Genomic DNA, 19,906 nt, shown 5'->3' with positions numbered 1-19,906 from the left:
GCGTCACGCCTGGCTCGGCTCCCTGTAACACCACAGTAACACAATAAAGTGCTGCTGAAGACTCCGGGGGGACTCGAGAGCAGGACGCGCCTGGAGCCGGGGCAGGGGGAACCGTGGAGTGGAGCGTGTGTGTTACGGCTCGAAAATCTCAGAGCAGCATCCAGAGCTGTGTGTGTTACATCACGACTTAAACACACACAAAACGGCCAGTTTTCAGACCTTTTTTATATCAAAAAGCTTTAAAAAATTATTCTTTTAATTCAAAGAGTGCACGCTTTATATTTATATTTATTTAGTTATTATTAAATCGTGCCTGTTAAACTGGCATGTTTAATCAATCGGGGATCTTTATTAAAAGGATATTAAAGTAATTATTAACATGGAGGGTTTAATATTAGCCTTCTCCCTGATGTTTTGGCTCCCTGATTAACATTGTATTTTAAAGAAAACGAAAAGACAAAAAAAAAAAAGACAGAAAGACAACACAGTCCTGCTAATGTAACACCAAGCACCTCGGCTCCCGACACTCTGATACGAGGCCATAGTTCTGATGTTCTGCCGAGTCTGTGCATTTTCCTTTCTTTCCTTCTCTCTTACAGCCACTTATGAATATACAGACTGACACAAACAAAAGAAAGAAGGATGAAAATAAAGACAGGAAGAAAGAAAAAAGGAAGGAAAGAAAGAACAAATCTAAAAAGAAATATAGGAAAGAAAGATACAAACAATGGAGAGAAAGAAATACAAGAAAGTCAAGTAAGAAAGGCACAAAAGAATGAAATGACAGAAGAAAGAAAAGAAAAGAAGGAAGACACATCAGTATATATTCTGTAGACAGATGTTCATCCCCAGCTCACTCAATTTTCAAACATGAATAAATAAAATCTAATAAACAGCCATCAGCCTCCTCACTGCTGCCTCATTAGCCTTAAACACACACACACACACACACACACACACACACACACACACACACACACACAGTGATACAGCGTGTCATGAGTGAGCTGGTTATCACACTCAGTGCGATCACGCCTCCCGGAAACTGCTCAAATGAAAAAATAAATAAATAAATAGAAATGTATTTGGAATAAATAATGTTTAATAAATGATATTTTTTATGGACTCATTATATTATTAATTCTGTTTATATTATGTAATTAAGTTTGCCTCACGCTGCCAACGCCGTGCCCCTGGGACACCTCCTCCGCCCACAAGCCTAGTGCTTATAGATACTCATGTATATGCCTGGAAGACCTTAAATATACATCACACACACACACACACACACACACACACACACACACACACAGGCGCGGTCAAAAGCAGAGGAAGGAAACTATTCCAGACATATATATAAACACACACACATATACACACATCCAACCGCTCCGTCCAGAAACCAGTGCTGATGGACAACCTGTAAATATCACTCCTCCACCGCCTCGTGGCCGAGACACAAAGATAAATGGAAGTATCCAGGCTTCCTAAGGTTCATTTTCTACTTCTCTTTGAGGTTCTTCTGGCGAAGCATTAACCGGGGATTAGTGTGATAGCCTGCTCTCTGAAATGGAGACGCAAAGCAAATGAAATATTTCCAGCCATTAAACGAGTAAACCTTCCATTACCAGGCACGAGAGAGAGCGGAGAGGAGAGAGCAGTCGGAGTTTTTCCTCAAAAGCAGCAATTAAAGCACGTTTCAGTTTAGACGGATAAAAAATTTATGAAAATGATAGAGAACACACGACAAAGCGGTGAGGAATCCCAGAGCCAAAGGTGTGTCTCTAACCATGTGGCATGAGGGATAAGAAAAAAGAGCAAGGCCTCATGGTGGGACGTCGCATGATTTTTCACAGCTAGCTGAGTTATCGCGTGCTTAGCAACCAGACCACAGCATGTGCTCGATAAATCCGACCATCACCGTGATGAAATACCAGTCGGCTGACAGGGTCTACCTGATAACTGCGCGCCCTGTGCCAATATTCCCAAAAAGATAAAATTATTTAATAAATCCTCACAGAGAGAGAGAGAGCGAGAGAGCGCGCGCGCGTGGGCCGGCTAGCTTTGTGCTGACGAAGCAGAACAGCAAGCGAGCGAGCGAGCCGCACTTGACACCTTTCATAAAGCACTTGTCGAGAGCAACCGCATGCAGGAGAAAGAGCTGGTAATCCCCTGGAGTCTGCGTGTACGCGTGCTTAGGGGGGTAGATGTCGCGGCGTTAGCGGCGTTAGCGGCGTTAACGCTAGTCAGAACCAGAGCAGAAAAGCACCTGAGGTGCAGGCACGAGGTTCTTAAAGGCGTTTGCTAATTTTCTACAGTTAATGAGGCATTTAGCTTTTACTGCTTATTCATGTAATTTATTTTCCGTCACTCTCAATAAACTCCATCCAATCAATTAACATCCTTTGTTAGCTAATTACTTATTGAACGCAGTTTAAACACACCTTGTAATCCTTACCCTTTTCTTTAGAACAAGGAAACCTTTTTTTTTTAACAAGGTTTTTTTTTTAATAGCCATGAGGGACTCATTTAGGTGTGCTATTGTAAACAAATAAGGATTTTAGGCCAAAAGATTTATGATGTGCACACTTCACCGGTTTTCTTCTCTTACCAGTTAACACATAAATCCTGGGCCAACGGTTTTCATTTAACGGGAAAAAAACGCAGACTGGCATCTCAGCAGATGGCCGGTTTTATAAGGGAGCAGTTTTAGGGGAAGATCCATCACACGAGTGTGTAAAGGACATCACCGAGATACCTGCCTGTCGAACACCCCGCTTCATGCGAGTCTCCGTGTTCGGAATGCTGATACAGTAACTCGGCTCGGAGAGCTAAACATGCGTTTTCGGGCTGCTGGGATTATCGAGAGAGCTCCGTATTTTCTCAGAACGTCCACCGAGGACCTCGGCAGCTGTTCTCCCAGCGCCCGCTCTTAATGAAAGCAATTACCTGCTCTAAGTGAAGAGCTGCTCTCCTACGACTTCTTCAGCATACCGGGACCAACAGTTCTGACTGTTTTGCTTCGCTTCATTTGAATTTGAATTTAATTCCAGGTGTGTCACTATAAATGTCTGAGGTTTTACCATCTACTCAAACATACATGCTGTGAAAGATGTTACTGCTGGAATGAAATCCAGTCCAGACCATTCCAATTAATTCAAAATTGTTTAGTTTAGTCAAATCCAGTAAAAAAACCCGAATGTAATCTAGTGTAGCCTAAATCAAGCAGTTCTAAGCCAGTTGGGTCTAGTTTAGTCAAAAGCGTCTGACATTTACAGGAAAAACATTAAAATGTCGTACGTTTATGAATGACGATCCCATGAGGTGTGGCTTGGAGCCCACTGTAGTTGTTCCCGTGAACATTCAGCGGTTTGTACACCTGATCCTTGAAAATTGACAGATAATTTCTAACAGCCATCTGTCTGTGTGAACTGTACACACAATCATTCACCAAGACTACTTGCACGAACAGGAACTCGACTGGAAATTATCCCCCGTAAAAGTCTTGACCTCGCTCTAGGACATTTCCACATGGTTGGGGTAAATAAAGGAGATCCTGGAAGGCCAGCATTTCAGACATAAAGCAGGCAAAGAAAACTTTCTACCTTAATGGTATCCAAGAACTAGTGTTTTTTTTTTAACTTTTTCTCTTAGTTTACTCCAGTCCAAGTAAATCCAGACAAGTCTGGTACAGTGCAAGCCGATCCAGTCAAATCCAATCCACGTTCATTCCAGTCTAAGATAACCTAGGTCCAAAGAAACCCACCACATTCAAAGCCAATGGAGTCCAGGCTGGTCTAGCACAATCCAAGATAAACAAACCATTCATTTAAAGGCTACTGTATCTAATCCTAACCCTAGCGTAATTCAGAACAGTGCACGCACCTCTAGTCAAAGTACTTCATAGAGAGGTCCATTACAAATAAGAATTTGGAAGTTTTGACCAATATCATTTAATACAGGCATATTCTTGTTCTTCTTATTTCAGCTATCCTCATTAGGGCTCGGCACAGCAGATCATCCGATCCGCATATTTGATTTGGCAAAGGTTTAACACTGGATGCCCAACTTAACCCTTAACCCTGATTGTGTTATCTGAGCTACTATGCAAGAGACAAGACTCCCCCCCCCCCCCCCTTTTTTTTGTTTTTTTGCTAAGTTTACCCAGCCTGCCTGTTGTATTGATATTTGTTGTAATGAAATTTAGCATTATGGTTTTTGGGCTCTCCTTAGTTTGCTAGTTTGCTAATATTATTTGCAATATTCTGGGACGTAACCGTGACTTTGATGGTTTACCAAAATCATGATGCCTGCTAAGCTTTCTTTACAAAAATTAATAAAATGATGCTCAGTCTGAAAGTTTGGTTCTAAATGTATGTTTACACAAACACCTGGTTTTCAGAGAAAACCACTCGACTACAGAAATCTTGTTTGAGTGACATCATTCAGATTTATCTTATTTTTTTTTGATTCATGATGGTGGGATTACTACAGACCAAGTGGCCTGGTTCGAGGTTTTGGGTGGTGTGTTTATATCTCGAATGACTGTTGCACCACTTTGTATCCTCTGACTGAATATGGAAATCAATCGAGCTGTTATGAACCTACGATTCCATTAGAAATAAATTTCCTCCCAGGAAACAGCTCTAAAAAGACTGGTGTTTGTAATATGCAGCCGTAATGGATTTCCCAGAACAGAAGAGGGTCGTGCAGATGGACCTTTCTCCTTCAGCTAAGTGACAAACTCTGTACATCTTCACAAAGCTCATCTCAGCTGCCACTGACAGAGTCATTCGTCAAAGCATTCGACTTCCCCCTGTATACTTATTAGGGCTGGAGTGTGCACTCTGTGCTCCTATCAGCCGACATGCCACCTCTCCTGAAGAGACACAAAAAAACAAAACCAGCTAACCATAGGGTGATGGCGATTCCTTACACGGCCCTCTAAGACGGTGCTGATGGACACCACCATGTTCCTCCGTGTTCTTGTTTGGCCAAGCACAAGTCCTAAATCACAAGGTGCTTTCTTATCACCTGAAGCGCTTTCAGGGATGCTTGACAAGAGTAAATTGAGGGTATATTTTTTTCTCTCCCACAGCTTCAGAGAGCCGGTGCCAGGGCACGGGCAATGGTGAGGTGTCTTTTTCTCGGTGTGATTTCGTTTCCTGCCTGTAAAAATGTTGTTTTATTAGACCTACCTTTCCTCCGCCGAGACCTGGAGTATTTTTAAGACATTTGATTTCCGCTGGTGCAAGTGATTTATAAAGGAAGAGCATTAAATTCCCATAGGGATGGAGCTCAATTTTGAAAAACGCCGCTTCATTGCTTTTCCAGGGGCTTGCCCGAGCGCTCTCCGGTTGACTGAGAGACACTTTGACAAATCTTCTGCGGTGGAATTGAGATGTTTCACGAAAGACATCTCACGGGCGGGAAATTAAGACATGAGCACTGTGGACAAGTCGACAAGTTTCATCTCATCTAATCGAAATGCGGTATTATGGGCTGGTTTTAGCATTGGAGGAACATGAACAGGGATCACCCTCGCTGCAGAAACGTAGCTCCAGGGGGTGGAGCTTGGATCAGGATCATCCTAATTGTTAACAAACCGCTTGCTCTGAGGGACGTACTAATCCATTCTAGACAATCAAAGACTATTAATGTGTGACGTATTTTTATAGCAGTCGATTACTTATCTTTAGAAACTGCCTGCTCAGGGTCACAGTTGTTTAGATCAGCCAAGCATAATTTTTTTATCTGAAACTAAATATACATCCGTATAAGAAACCATTGGAAGCTTAACGTTTAACGTGTTTATCTTAACTATTAAATAATAATAATAAAATATTAACAGATAATGTTTGTTTTGCATAATATTTCCACAGCGTACGTATCTATTAACTGTTACACCACAAGAGGGCGCACTCGCAGTTCAGTGTAGTATTTTTAATAATGTTATTGTTAAATTTTCTTTAAACTATTTAGGCTTTGATTAACATGAATCTGTTCCAGATTATAAATTAGTATGTTGTGACTGTCCGGCCAGAACTGCTTAAATAAAACATAAACTGAGGGGGAAAATGTGTCTTGTAACCATTAATAATTAACATTTACTTGATTATTGATTGTTAACCTGATGAACTATCAGTTAAGACAAATGTGTGTGATTTTCGACTCCAGGAGAGCCATTATGTATGGAATTGAGAAACCGTGCTGAGATTTCTACCTTTTTTTTTAGGTTCAGGTTCAAACCACGCCCACTTTGAGTCTAAACCCAGATTATCACCATAAAGAAAAACCTCCTGTTATACTGAACTTCCAGCCTCCCAACACACAGTATGAGTGCAGATCAATCCCTGCTACCTGTTATCACCCAGGTGAGGATGGGTACCCTGTTGAGTCTGGTTCCTCTCAAGGTTCCTTCCTCCTGCACGTCTCAGGGAGTTCTGTCCTCAGCACCATCGCTCTCGGCTTGTTCACCAGGGACAATCTGATCATTTGGGTTCTAACATTTCATACACATTTCCCCTAATTTAATTTAGATTTTGTAAAGCTGCTTTTCGACAATGACCACTGTAAAAAAGCGACTAGATGATTTGAAGCAGATACAGCTACAGAGATAGAGTTGCCTTTAGCAGCCAGTGTTGTATATAAACACTGAATCCGCACATGACCTGAATGACTTCCTGCCTACATGTTTTGCACGTCATGTCATCGACGATCATCTGCAAAGCCACAACAATTTAATTTTTTTCTCCTGCATTTGAGTTACAGGATTGTTTTTCAACTGCACAAAGACGCCAGTAATTACCTGCGCATAGTGCACCTTCGGAGGAGCTCGTGTTTGGAGACAAGGCGATGCGTCATCTCGCTCCAGAGGGCAATTTACAGCACGGCTTTTGTGTGTAGAGAAAATAAACTCTTCTAAAGGAGTCTGCACATGCATATGTGTGTGTGTGTGTGTGTGTTTGGAAATGTCTCTATCGACAAGATTGCTCTTCTCATGCAAAGAGCCAGAAGAAAAGGTGAAATAGATCTCATTTACACAGGCAAATTGAAGACGCATTTGTAAAATCCCTCATCTAAGAACGAACTCTCAGTACTTTGGTGAATCACAGCAGAATTTCTGAAGGCAAACAATGGTGTGCGATAAGCTCCGTAGACGTTCGTTTAGCAGAGTTGCTATGGTTACGAGGTAGAACGAAGGCCTTATCAAGAGTAATATTGAGCCCCGGAGAACCATGGCTTCCTCTGAGTTATTTTTCACCCAACTTCCAGCGACGGAGCCCGTGCATAAATCATAACACTGCGGATATTATGCGAGATCGTTATGCATTATTATACTGTATAAATCATACATGTGTAGCACATACTCTCCATGCTCGGTGTGAGATAAAAAAAAAAAAAGACAGGCCTCTATTTCTTTTATATTCTTCATTTTTTCGGCTTTTCATATGCTGTAATGATCTGACACGTACTAACAGCTTCTCCGGGTGAAAACCAAACCCAGACGGTCCATCTTTCCCACCTTTAGCATCATCCGTCTCTCTGAGTCTCACGCCGTTCTGTCAGGACGAGATTAAATGAGATAAAAATGCTGCCGTTTGTTCTGGAGAAAGCGGATGCAGTAAGAGTGTAAGAACAGTTTGGGGAAAAGTCTTAAGTCTGGTTGGTCAGTTGGAGCGAATCTGATTATTTTTCAAATAACAAGTGTAGTTTTAATAAAAGTTTACAGTTTGGGACTAATTTAATCCTAAGAGAAAAGCCCTTTTTACTGTGAATTTTTTTTTTTTTAAATATTCTGATATCACTCACTCATCGTATATACCGCTTTATCCTGGACAGGGTGCCAATCCATCGCAGGGCACACACACATACAGTACACACACTGAGGACAATTTATCTAATCTGTCTCTTTGAACAAAAAAGGAAACCGGAAAACCCGGAGGAAACCGATTAAGCCCAGGGAGAACATGAAAACTTCATGCACACAGAGACGGCAATCGAACCTGGCCGGGAATCGGACCGGGGCCCGGGAGGTGCAAGGCAACAGTGCTAACCAGGACACCACCGTGCCGCCATATTCTGATATCTAAATTCCAAACAATATAATTAAAAGTTAGAAAATATTGCAAGAAATTTGCCCCGGCATATGAAGCTTTTTCGACATACAAGCTAACGAGCTAACGAACCGATCACCGGCTATGTTTCACGTACGGTTTCAAAACTTGTTTGTGTCAGTGGAAAGCCATATTAATTGTTTTTTTTGCATTTTGTGCACGGGTTTTTAAAGACACAGCACCATGGGTCCCAAGACTGTTATCAAGGACGGTAGCAAGAAGAAAAGGGAGACACTTTCAGTTTGGTTTTTAAAGCAGCCCATGCCGAGAGGAATCATAAATTAGGGTTAAGTGAGGTTTATTGTCTATTTATTTCATAATTTACTTCATGTACATGTCTTTTCTAAGACAATATTGTTTTTATATGCAAAAATATGATTATAGTGTTAGGAATTGGTAATATTTTTGGGTGGCTGGAACGGATTATCTGCATTTACATCATTTCCTATGAGACAATGTGTTTCACAATACAATTAAATTTGTATGCCGAGGTACCGCTGCATTCCAAACCAAATAAAAGAAATGTATTACAACATACAATCTGGGACATTACAATCCAACTATGTTAGGACTTCTTAATTATAACATAAAACAAACTTTCTGATAACTGCTATCGAGGTCTACTTGTTGGTTTAAGCAAAGAAAGGATGGAATTGGATTAAAAGCTGTTCAACACAAAATTAAACCCTGAAAGGATAGCGCTGAATCTCAACTTTACTGAAGATATGTGGACCAAAGATCATCCTAAACAGAGATCACTTAAAGGCCTGGTAAAGTTGCATAGTTAAAAAAATGGCCATGGGCGTGTCAGGGTACGAAGGGAAGCACACTCAGCACTCATCATGTACCAAGCCTCTGGAGGCGGTGTAAGAACATCTGCATTGTGATGGGAAACACAAACATTGTCGTTAATGTTAATAGCAGGGCTGCTACTTGGAACCAAGTTCTAGAGAGCAACTACGCCAAGACTGCTAGAAGAAGGAAGAGAAGAAGAAGTAGGAGTGATGCCTGTCCTCAGATGACTGAAAATGCTGTTACACCGTGTCTAAAAGCTGCTCAAAGGCATAAAAGCACACAGTCGCACCGATAAACACGCAGTCAGGCTTCAGAGACGGTTTGAAGTCAAAATCTCGCATGCAGTCACGAGTTCCTCGTATCGGCATGAGGGAATAAATCCCACTGCTCTGTGGATGCACTTAAAAATCTAACTGTTCCTGGAGGTGCACTCTGTTAATAAAAAAAAAAAAAAAACAGTTTGTATTTAAAAACAATTAAATAATTTTCATCTGCACAACCGGCTATTTTGAAGTTATCGAATGTGTGCTCACATATACTGTATGAGGAGCGTTCAAGTCAAACCGGGACTTTTAATTGTGAGTAAGTACACAGTTCTCAAAATACAGTAAAAACTCCCTATCAGGACTGTACGGGGGACGTGGCAATAACTCCCAGCCCAGTTCCTGCATCGTTCGAGTGGTGCTGGTGAATAAGTGTGTGTACAGTTCACACAGACTTGCACAAGAGCTCCGAGTCACCTCGGCCTGGATCGTCATTCATAGGCTCCTTTAAAACATTTGCACTGTTCAAATCTTTTACTGCCGAAAGGGTCTCATCACTGTACTGAGCGTGACGTCTCCTGTACATGTCAAACAGTTTTACGCCTCCATTCACCAGAAATTACATCACGGTCAGTCCACAGTCACTTGTTATTTTAAGGACATGAAGGTCAGCTGTTCTGGAACAGTTCTCACAAGAACAGTATCGTGTCTAATGCATTTGCAAAACCCATCGATGATGAAACATGAAGATCTTCCCAGGAAAGCAAGACCCAAACTGAGAAGTTCATTTAGAGTCACCAGCCTCAGAAATCACCAATTAACAACCAGCACGTGAGATTAGAGCCGTTATGAAGCTTTACAGAGCAGAAGTAGCAGATCTACATCTCAATATCAACTGTTCAGAGGAGATTATTGTGGATTTCGGATAAACCTTAAGCCTTCATAACCGGTAAAAAGTGTTATGTTGTGCATCTGAGTTTGTATTTGCCTAATACTAAGACCCACTATGATCAGATGATTATGGTTTATGATTTTGTGTAATTATGATGAACATAGAACATAGAATAAGAAGTGGGTGTTCTAACTTTAAACATGACTATACTTTTTCAAACACTCTGTTTCAGTGTCTCAAGCCTGAAGAGGGGTACGTCTTATATGAGGTCACAATATGCGGGAAAATTTAATCAGTTTGTTTAAACCACAACAAAAGTAATGTTTTATTTATTTATTTATTTATTTATATTATTTATTCATTTATTTTAATTTGTTCACACACACACACACTGAAAACCCATGTAAATATCTAAACATGACAAAGTGAATTTAGGATTAAAGGTCACCTTTAATATTAGTTTTAATAGTTGTTTATATGATAAACTCTAAATTCATCTTGTTTTTTTTTTTTTTACTATTACAATAAATTATACTTACTATTTACATGTATGTAGTTTGGGAGGTGGCTACAGACCTGTTGTCATGGTAACCCTGGCTACTTATCATTTCTGCTACAATTTGTGGGCATCGTGCCGACATTTCCTTCTTGAAATTGTTGCTCAATAATTAAAAAATGTGTACAATTAATGCATAAATGTATAAACTTATTTATAATCACAAATTGGCATAAAGAAAGCCAACATATAATCGCCATCGCAATCACAATGTATTGTTTGTTAAAGATTTATTTTATTAAATAACTATATTTCTAGGAATTCAGACTAATGTAAATAATATTATCACGCCCACTTTGAGTTATCGAGCTACGAATACAGTACACAATATAGAGCCACAGATAACGTTGTTTGCGATGCAGGGCGACTGACCTCAGGCAGCCGGTGGCGTTGCGCAGCACGAGTGACGTGTGCATCTGCAGCTTGCGTCCCTCCTGATGCGGCGAGACGTCCCTGGCGGACAGAGGGATGATGACAGTGTTGGTCAGGACAGCCAGAGCGTCCTGGATGATGGGCATCTTCAGAGCGTCGCATGACGAGAGGTTCCATAACACACCTGGGACAGAGACACACATCCAGACTCAGAATGGGGACAAACTCGCAGGAACTTTGGGGAGATGGTGCAATCGTGCCAACGGTAGCTCTTACTTTCAGCACAAAATGCCCGGGCTGATGTAACAGTTACTGTAGATAACCCCAGGTCTGCTCTTTTTGTCTGTATAAATATTGAACATGATGTTTGAGTTTGAGGCAAGTTTTGCTGTTAAGACAAATATAAAGTGATGATCTGAGATGTGTGTGTGTGGTTTGACGTTTGATTGATGTAGACTTGAACTTCCGAGGCTTATTAAGCTAACAAGGAAGTCATAAGGACCTTAAATATTTTTAAAACCGACATTAAGCAGCAGATTCGCTGTCAAAAAGACAATTAGAAGGGAAAAAACAAAACAAAACAAGATTTATTCCTGTTAAACGAGCAGCAGGTTATTGCAGAAGAGACACCAGATCCTCATTAAGGCTGTAAACATCCATCCATTTATCCATCCATCCATCCATCCATCCATCCATCCATCCATCCATCCATCCATAAGCCTATTAAGTGGTAGGTATGCACAAAACCTATGGTTGAGTAGTAGCAGAGATACACTAGGTAAAATATTACTCAATTAAAAAGGCCATCATTTACATTTGTCCTTTAAATAAAGTACAAAAATACTCACTTTCAAATGTACTTTGGTATCAAAAACACTCGTTGCTTGTTTTAGCGCACAATAGTCTTTACTTCATAGTAATAGTAATAGTTTCTCTTTCTCTCTCAACACATGCTACATGATTAGGGAAGGCAAAATATGGCAATTAAGCATAAATTATAGCTTCGAATACTCCACACCACTGTGGTTATGTACTCACATACAGTAGAAATGTAGTGAAGTAGAAAGTACAGATTTGTTGTAGGACAAAGTGGAGTAAAGATGAAACATATCCTTTAATCATATCCTTTAATCAAATTACTTAAGTAAAGTAGAGATACATGAAAACTCAACTTTAATACAGTAACAAAGTAAATGTGCTCAGTCACTTTCCATCTCTGAGAAAGTTCCCCCCCCCACACACACACACACACATACACACACACACTATCATACACTGCAGGAAACACCAGTAAAGCCTACAGTGATGTTTTTGGACTGTAGAAAGAGAAACCAGAGAACCATGAGGAAAACCCATGGAGCATGTGGAGAACATGCAAAACTGTTGAGATTTAAACCCCCAACCATGGAGGCGTGAGTTCTAACTGCTAATCCACTGTGCTGCCAATGAATAGAAAACATAACTACTGGATAAAAAGGGAGAAAAAAGTAAAGCAATTAAATATAATCTCCTGTTTCAATCAGCATTTAGGGGCCAGATCTGAGAACTGTAATACTTTCATAAATCCAACATCTTAAGACTTAAGAATTTAAGAATAAGATGTGGGATTTATAAAAGAATTACAGTTCTCGGAAGCTTGCAACTGGTGACGCTTGAGCTGTTTCAGCCGTTTCAGCTAATTATCCAGTAACCACATTGACAAAATTAATTGCACCTTGAAAAAGATTTAATTAAACTAACGAGGAGGAACATTTTTTTTTGTGTTTAGGTTGGGAGGAACAAAATGGAACAGAAGAAATGCATAAAAAATTCAGTGAAAAACTGTTGCCTTTTTTTAAAAAGAAATAAATAAATAACAGGCACAATGGGGAGATGATTACTAGAGATATTTTGTATCCCGTGTTCTGTGGCCTGTTAGAGATGGTGTGCGTAGGCCTCACCGCCCGGTGAGAAAAGTCACAGCTGATTTGGACACCAGCTACACGCCGACCTTCCAAACCCACTAATTACTGCGCATTTTTCCTGCAGGCTCTGGGAAAAAGAAAAAAAAAACATGAACTCATCAAAAAAAAAAAACACACAAAAAGAAACCAAGAAAGTGATCAGGGTAACAGGGTTGCTGCACCATCACAGACACACAGGAGTTATTTTCACTCCTCCCCAAGGCGAGATATGTGAAAGTCTGGCTTTTTAACTGTAACGTCTGTGCACTATGAAGTCAGAAGTTACGCTATAAAAAGGAGAAATAAATTGGCGCTCGCTGATATTCACTGTCAAATGAAACCTAACACCATCAATGATTCATCGAGTGTGGAAGAGCAACGCCGCGGGCAGGAAACACACACCGCGCTGCGCTCTACACGCCGCCACCTACAACGAGCAAATGCAGAAATGCTGAACTTCAAAAAAATCTTCATGAATGGATAATATCACGCTTTGTTCAAGAGTTGCCGTGTAATCTGAACGAGGACCAGCACGTCAGCAGAGCTGATCATGTACAGGAAGGAGTCTCCAGTCTCAGCGCTTCGTAACACTAGGAGGTAAAGCTGTAACTTTTTTAAATAGTTTGATAAGATTTACCTTCTTTGTGGTTTCTCGGTAACATGACAAGCTGTTATTCTTAAATTTCTCGAGAAAGAGAGAGAAAGAGAGAGAGAGGTCTGTTTATAGCTGCTATAACAACTCTGTTCTTTATTAACCTTAAAACCCAACCGGAACAGATCCGTGCATAGATCAATGAAGATATATATATATAGGTACATATACTGTATACTGTATATCTATGTCCTTGCACCTTCAGGGTCCGGGTTCCTGCCTCGGGGTCTGTGTGCATGGAGTGTGCCCAATTTTTATTTAATTTTTTTTGCTCAGACAAATTTGTATAGTTGGTTAAAATAAAATTAAATTCAGTTTATCATGTTGCCTATTTTGTGCTGGAAAAAAAAGGATGCGTCTCTCTATACTGCACAATCCCGAGCCCTATACACAGTTTACTGTGTGTTTATTACAAAAACAGCAAAACAAGTTATAGCTAAAATGCTCAGAGTTTTCAGGGCTACACAAGACTTGATATCGCTGTCAAGCTGCTGGTATAGACTAATGGAATGAATCTGGGTTACTCTTATTATCTTGAAATGAATAATCTTCTATACAAAAGTGCTTTTTACAGCACAGTGACGTACATTATACATTTTTTTATCCATTTCTAGTCACATTTAACATCAAGATTTTTATTTTTTCCCCTCTTTTACATTAAAAGTAAAGTTACAGCTGGACCTTGACCAGCTGTTCCAATCGGCAAAGGGATAATTATCAAATATTATTTTTTTCTTGCACCATTGAATCTCTCTCTCTCTCTCTCTCTCTCTCTCTCTCTCTCTCTTTTCCTTCTGCACTTGAAGCTCCCACTCTTATATGAGTCATAGAGACCAGGGCAAGGAGGCTGTAGGGCTGATGAAGATGACCTTGGCAGCTCTCTCTCTCTCTCTCTCTCTCTCACACACACACACACGCGCACGCACACACTTTAATCCCACTTGCTGGGAAATTGCCCCTGCTTGATTGCTGTTGCCAGTAGAAAGAGGGTTTCTTATGCTGTTGCTGGTGATGAGTTTGGGAATAAGGGACATTAGACACAACACACAGCATGACTTCAAGCAGGGAAGCCATGATTTCTTTTTTTCTTTCTTTTTTTTTTTGGTCTGTAAAGAAACAACCAGGTAAAACATTCTTACTCCAAGCCCTGATGGACTGCTGAACAAATTACACACAATGATAAACATGTTCAGGAAGAGATTTATACAAAGCCTGTTTATATTATTTATATCATTCTATCTGTATACTGTGACACAGTCCAATTCACAAACTGAATGTTACTCATCATGTTGTGTATCAGTGTGGAATTTGAGTCGCCCTGCAGTGCATGATTTTATACGTCTTTACCCACGTCAGTATTTAGGTTATATTCAATGCCCTGTGAGATTTAGACTTTAGCTATAAGACCTGAGCTTCACATATTGAGACTTCAACTTAAGAAGCTGATATGATCTCACAAGACTGGGCAATAATGTCCAAAATGTCTCTGTCATCAGTTCATGAAAAATGGACATACAGTAAGACTTGAGACTTGGGGCAAGTTCATATTCAATGTTCACATGCGAGAGACTTAGGCTGGAGACTTCTCCATCCTAAAAATCGACTTTTACTTTCTTCACTTGGAAGTAAACTAAGACTGGGCAAATCCTGAATCCAAATCTGGACAGAAACATGAACTTGGGGCCATAAATTTGGACTTGAGACTTGGAATTGAGAACTCAACAAATGTAACTTAGACTTGAACTTGGTGCTCGAACCTACTGTAGGTCCCTAATGACCAAGCCAAGAGAGATGTTGGCAGGAAGAAACTCCCTGAGAGAGAAATATGAAGAAACTTCAGAGGGAACAGGCTCAACAAGGAACCCTGTCACGCTCTCAGCGCTCCGCGCTGATCAAAGACCGTGTCATTTATCTGACATTTCCTTTCCCACGCTGTCAGGCTCTCATCACGTGGTCATGCTTTCCCACGCTGTCATCGCTCCTCCCGGACCGCCCCGCCGGCACGCCCCGCCGGCACGCCCCGCCGGCACACCGGTTTCCCATCTGGCGCTGATTTCACCCAGCTTATAAAGAAGCGCAGCGCGCTGCCTCGCCACTGGATTATTGTGTGTTGTTTCGCCGCAGTTTTCTCACGTTTTTGTTCATGTAGTTTCACGTTGCCAACCTCGCCTGTCTTTTCGATTTCGCCTTTTGTCTCACGATTCTGATTTTGTACTGCTCTTGGATTTAACGGCTTCGGACTTTCACTTTCGTTTCTCGACTACAGCTTAGTCTCACGTCTTGGCATCGACGCTACGCTGACGGATTTCACGGCTCAGACCCACGCTCGCTCTCTCTCGACCACGGCTTGTCCTCACGTTTTGGCATTGACGCTACGCTGACGGATTTCACGGCTCAGACCCAAGCTCACGCTCTCCCGACTACGGCACACCGCCACGCCCCTGCATTTACTCCGCGCATACGGATTTCACGGCCCCGAGCGCGCGCACCTGCTGACTCAGTCACGCACCTACAGTGTTCGACCAGAGCTACTCGCGTGCTGCTCCTGCACCTGCTTCTGGATCCTTCCACCAAGCCATCGCTCCTGACAGAATAATCCAGCCATCATGGATCCAGCAGGACTGGACAGAATGAGACAGGCACTGGAGAGTCAAGGCGCGCTCCTTGGAAAACACCAGGAGGAGCTCGTCACCACCAGGCAGACGCTAGCTGATGTCACAGCCCGCGTGCAGCATCTCCAGACGCCCACAGCTCAGGTCGTAACCTCAGAGCCCCCACGCGAGCCACGCCTACCAGCCCCTTCCACCTACGGAGGGGAACCGGGAACCTGCAGATCGTTCTTGTCTCAATGTTCACTGATCTTTGAACTACAAGCCTCCACCTTCTCTTCAGAAAGGTCCCGGGTGGCCTACGTGATCACGCTCCTCACCGGAAGAGCCCGGGAGTGGAGTACGGCCCTCTGGGACGCCCGCTATTCATGCTGTGAGAGCTTTGAGAGCTTTTCAGGAAAGATGAGGAGGGTCTTTGACCGCTCTCACGTCGGCAGGGAGGCCGGGACCAGACTACTGCGCCTTCGCCAAGGATCACGCTCTGCGTACGACTACGCTATTGAGTTTAGGACACTAGCCGCCTCGAGTGGATGGAACAACAGAGCCCTAGCGGACGTCTTCCTGGAAGGGTTGTCAGAGGCACTCAAGGACAAACTAGTCGCCCGTGAACTTCCCTCAGACCTTCACGAACTTATGGATCTTGCGGGGAGGATTGACTCACGTCTTCGTTCCTGACGCCCTACCCGGAGGTCTCCCCCCTGCTAGGAGATCACCTTCACCCAGAGCACCTCGCCCATTCTCTCCCCCATCTCAGAGCGACCAGGAGGAGCCCATACAGCTGGGCAGAACCCGCATCTCCGAACAGGAGAGACGCCGCCGCCGCCTGGAAGGAGCCTGTTTCTACTGCGGTAGTTCCGATCACGTTCTTAGAGACTGCCCGGTAAAAGGAAACGCCCTCTAGTCAGACTGGGAGCCCTAGAGGGCGCTCCTTCCAACAGACTCCCAGAACATCGCCCCCTGCTGTCTGTAACGCTAATCGTGAACGGCCAAGCTCACTCCATTCAGGGTCTCGTGGACTCCGGCTCCGACCGGAACCTGATCAGCGCTGCTGCAGTCAAGGCTCTCAGGATTCCCTGCACACCCCTAAGCACTTCTCTGGCAGTCCAGGCTCTAGATGGGAGCTCCCTCCCGTCCATCACGGAGAGAACGCTTCCGCTTACTCTGAGGTCATCAGGAAATCATTCTGAGGAAATCTGTCTCTTCGTCATAAGAAAATCTCATGCCGCCCTGGTCCTGGGCCTCCCCTGGTTAACTCTCCATGGCCCCCAGATAGACTGGACCAGGCTGGTCATTACGGGTTGGAGCCCCTCCTGTGCCACTTTATGCCTTCGTTCCGCGCATCACGCACTCCCCACCCCAGTCAAACCTGAGGAGACCCTGGATATCTCCAAAGTCCCCTCTGATTATCATGATCTCAAGCAGGTCTTTAGCAAGACCCGGGCCATGTCGCTTCCACCACATCGACCGTATGACTGCCCCATCGACCTTTTCCCAGGATCATCACCTCCGAAGGGTCGCTTATACTCCCTAACCCACCAAGAGAGAGGAGTCATGGACACATACATCACTGAAGCCCTCGCCGCTGGAATCATCCGCCCGTCCTCCTCTCCAGCAGGGGCAGGATTTTTCTTTGTGAAGAAGAAAGATGGGTCCCTACGCCCCTGTATCGATTATAGGGGTCTCAACGAGATCACCGTTAAGAACCGCTACCCACTTCCTCTCATGACCACCGCCTTTGAACTTCTCCAGGGGGCCGGCATCCTTACCAAGCTTGATCTACGGAACGTTTATCACCTGGTCCGTATCAGGGAGGGGGACGAATGGAAGACGGCCTTTAACACACCCACAGGACATTACGAATATTTGGTCGTTCCCTTCGGCCTGACCAACGCCCCTGCCGTCTTCCAATCCCTCGTTAACGACGTCCTGCGCGACTTTCTTAATGTCTTCGTGTTTGTCTACTTAGACGACATTTTAATTTTCTCCCATGACCTGGAGGAACATCGACGTCATGTCCGTCAAGTCCTACAAAGGCTCTTGGAAAACCACCTCTACGTCAAAGCAGAGAAGTGAGAGTTTCACACACCCTCCACCACCTTCTTGGGCTTTGTCATTTCCCCTTCCAGGATCAAGATGGAGCCAGCCAAGGTCCAGGCAGTCTCCAATTGGCCCACTCCGACCTCACGACAAGACCTACAACGGTTTCTGGGCTTCGCCAACTTCTACCGCCGCTTCATCCGGGGTTATAGCTCTGTCGTCGCCCCACTCACCTCCCTAACCTCCACGAAGACCCGTTTCGGTTGGAACACGGAGGCGGAGAAGGCTTTCGCCGAGCTCAAGATGAGATTTACCTCTGCTCCCATCCTCATTATCCCCGACCCTTCTCGCCAGTTCGTGGTGGAGGTCGACGCCTCCAACACCGGGGTTGGTGGCATTCTCTCCCAGAGGTCCGCCCAGGATAATAAAATGCACCCTTGCGCATACTACTCCCGTCGCCTATCCCCAGCTGAGAGGAATTACGACGTGGGAGACAGAGAACTCTTGGCCATCAAGCTGGCTCTGAAGGAATGGAGACATTGGCTAGAGGGAACTGAGCTCCCATTTTTGGTATGGACAGACCATAGGAACCTCGAGTACCTTCATTCCGCCAAGAGACTCAACGCACGTCAAGCTCGATGGTCGTTATTCTTTTTACGTTTTAACTTTGTTCTTTCCTATCGACCAGGCTTTAAGAACGTTAAGCCAGATGCCCTATCACGCCAGTTTCCCTCTCCTAAGGACCCCATTCCACGCGACACCATTTTACCTCCCTCCTGTCTCATCGCAGCCTTAAGATTCGACATCGAGACCAAGGTCCAGCAGGCTCTGACCCTGGAGCCCGGCCCAAGCAATGTTCCCCCGAATCGCCTCTTCGTCCCCGTCGGTCTACGTTCTCAGGTGTTGGAATGGGCCCATGGTTCCCGTCTGTCTTGCCACCCAGGGGCCGCCCGGACCCGTGTCGTTACCCAACAGCGATTCTGGTGGCCCACGCTAGGAAGGGACGTCTCCAGGTTCGTGGCAGCCTGCGACATCTGCGCCCGAGCTAAGGTTCACAACCAACCAACTGCCGGTCTTCTCAGACCCCTACCGATCCCCCGCCGTCCTTGGTCACACATCCCCGTCGACTTTGTCACTGGCCTGCCTCTGTCCGATGGCAACACCTGCATTATGACCGTAGTAGATCGCTTCTCGAAGTCAGTGCATCTCGTCCCACTCCCTAAGCTGCCCTCCGCCAAGGAGACTGCGGAGCAGTTAGTTCTCCACGTGTTTTGCCTCCATAGTCTGCCCACAGACGTCGTCTCGGATCGGGGCCCTCAGTTCACCTCTCGCTTTTGGGGCGCGTTCTGCAGACTTGTCGGAGCGACTGCCAGTCTATCGTCTGGATTCCATCCTCAGTCCAACGGACAAACCGAGCGGATGAACCAAGCCCTAGAGGTTTCCCTCCGCTGCATGACAACTCGGGACTCGACCACCTGGAGCAGATTCCTCCCTTGGGTTGAGTATGCCCACAACTCTCTGCCCTCCTCGTCGACAGGCTTGTCCCCGTTCCAGTGCTGCTTAGGCTACCAACCTCCACTCTTCCCAGCCCAGGAACTAGAGGGGGAGACCCCGTCAGCCCAACACTTCGTCCGCCGCTGCAAGCAAACATGGCTACGCGCTAGACGCAC

The 19,906-nt window shown here is 44.0% G+C and overlaps 1 protein-coding gene across 3 annotated transcripts in view; it reads right to left on the bottom strand.

The window, feature by feature from the left end:
* ctnnd2a (catenin (cadherin-associated protein), delta 2a) overlaps positions 1 to 19,906 on the bottom strand; it is a 302,677-nt gene that overhangs the window by 60,554 nt on the left and 222,217 nt on the right. For all 3 annotated transcript variants that reach the window (XM_053488242.1, XM_053488240.1, XM_053488241.1), the window contains exon 11: positions 10,996 to 11,179. In XM_053488242.1, coding sequence (XP_053344217.1) covers positions 10,996 to 11,179 — 184 coding nt within the window. The remainder of the gene's footprint in view (positions 1 to 10,995; positions 11,180 to 19,906) is intronic.

The sequence above is a fragment of the Clarias gariepinus genome, chromosome 26 (genome assembly GCF_024256425.1).
Source record: "Clarias gariepinus isolate MV-2021 ecotype Netherlands chromosome 26, CGAR_prim_01v2, whole genome shotgun sequence".
In the NCBI taxonomy this organism is placed as follows: Eukaryota; Metazoa; Chordata; class Actinopteri; order Siluriformes; family Clariidae; genus Clarias; species Clarias gariepinus.
The sequence above is the reverse complement of the archived record's forward strand: the minus strand, read 5'-3'. Positions and strand labels throughout refer to the sequence as shown.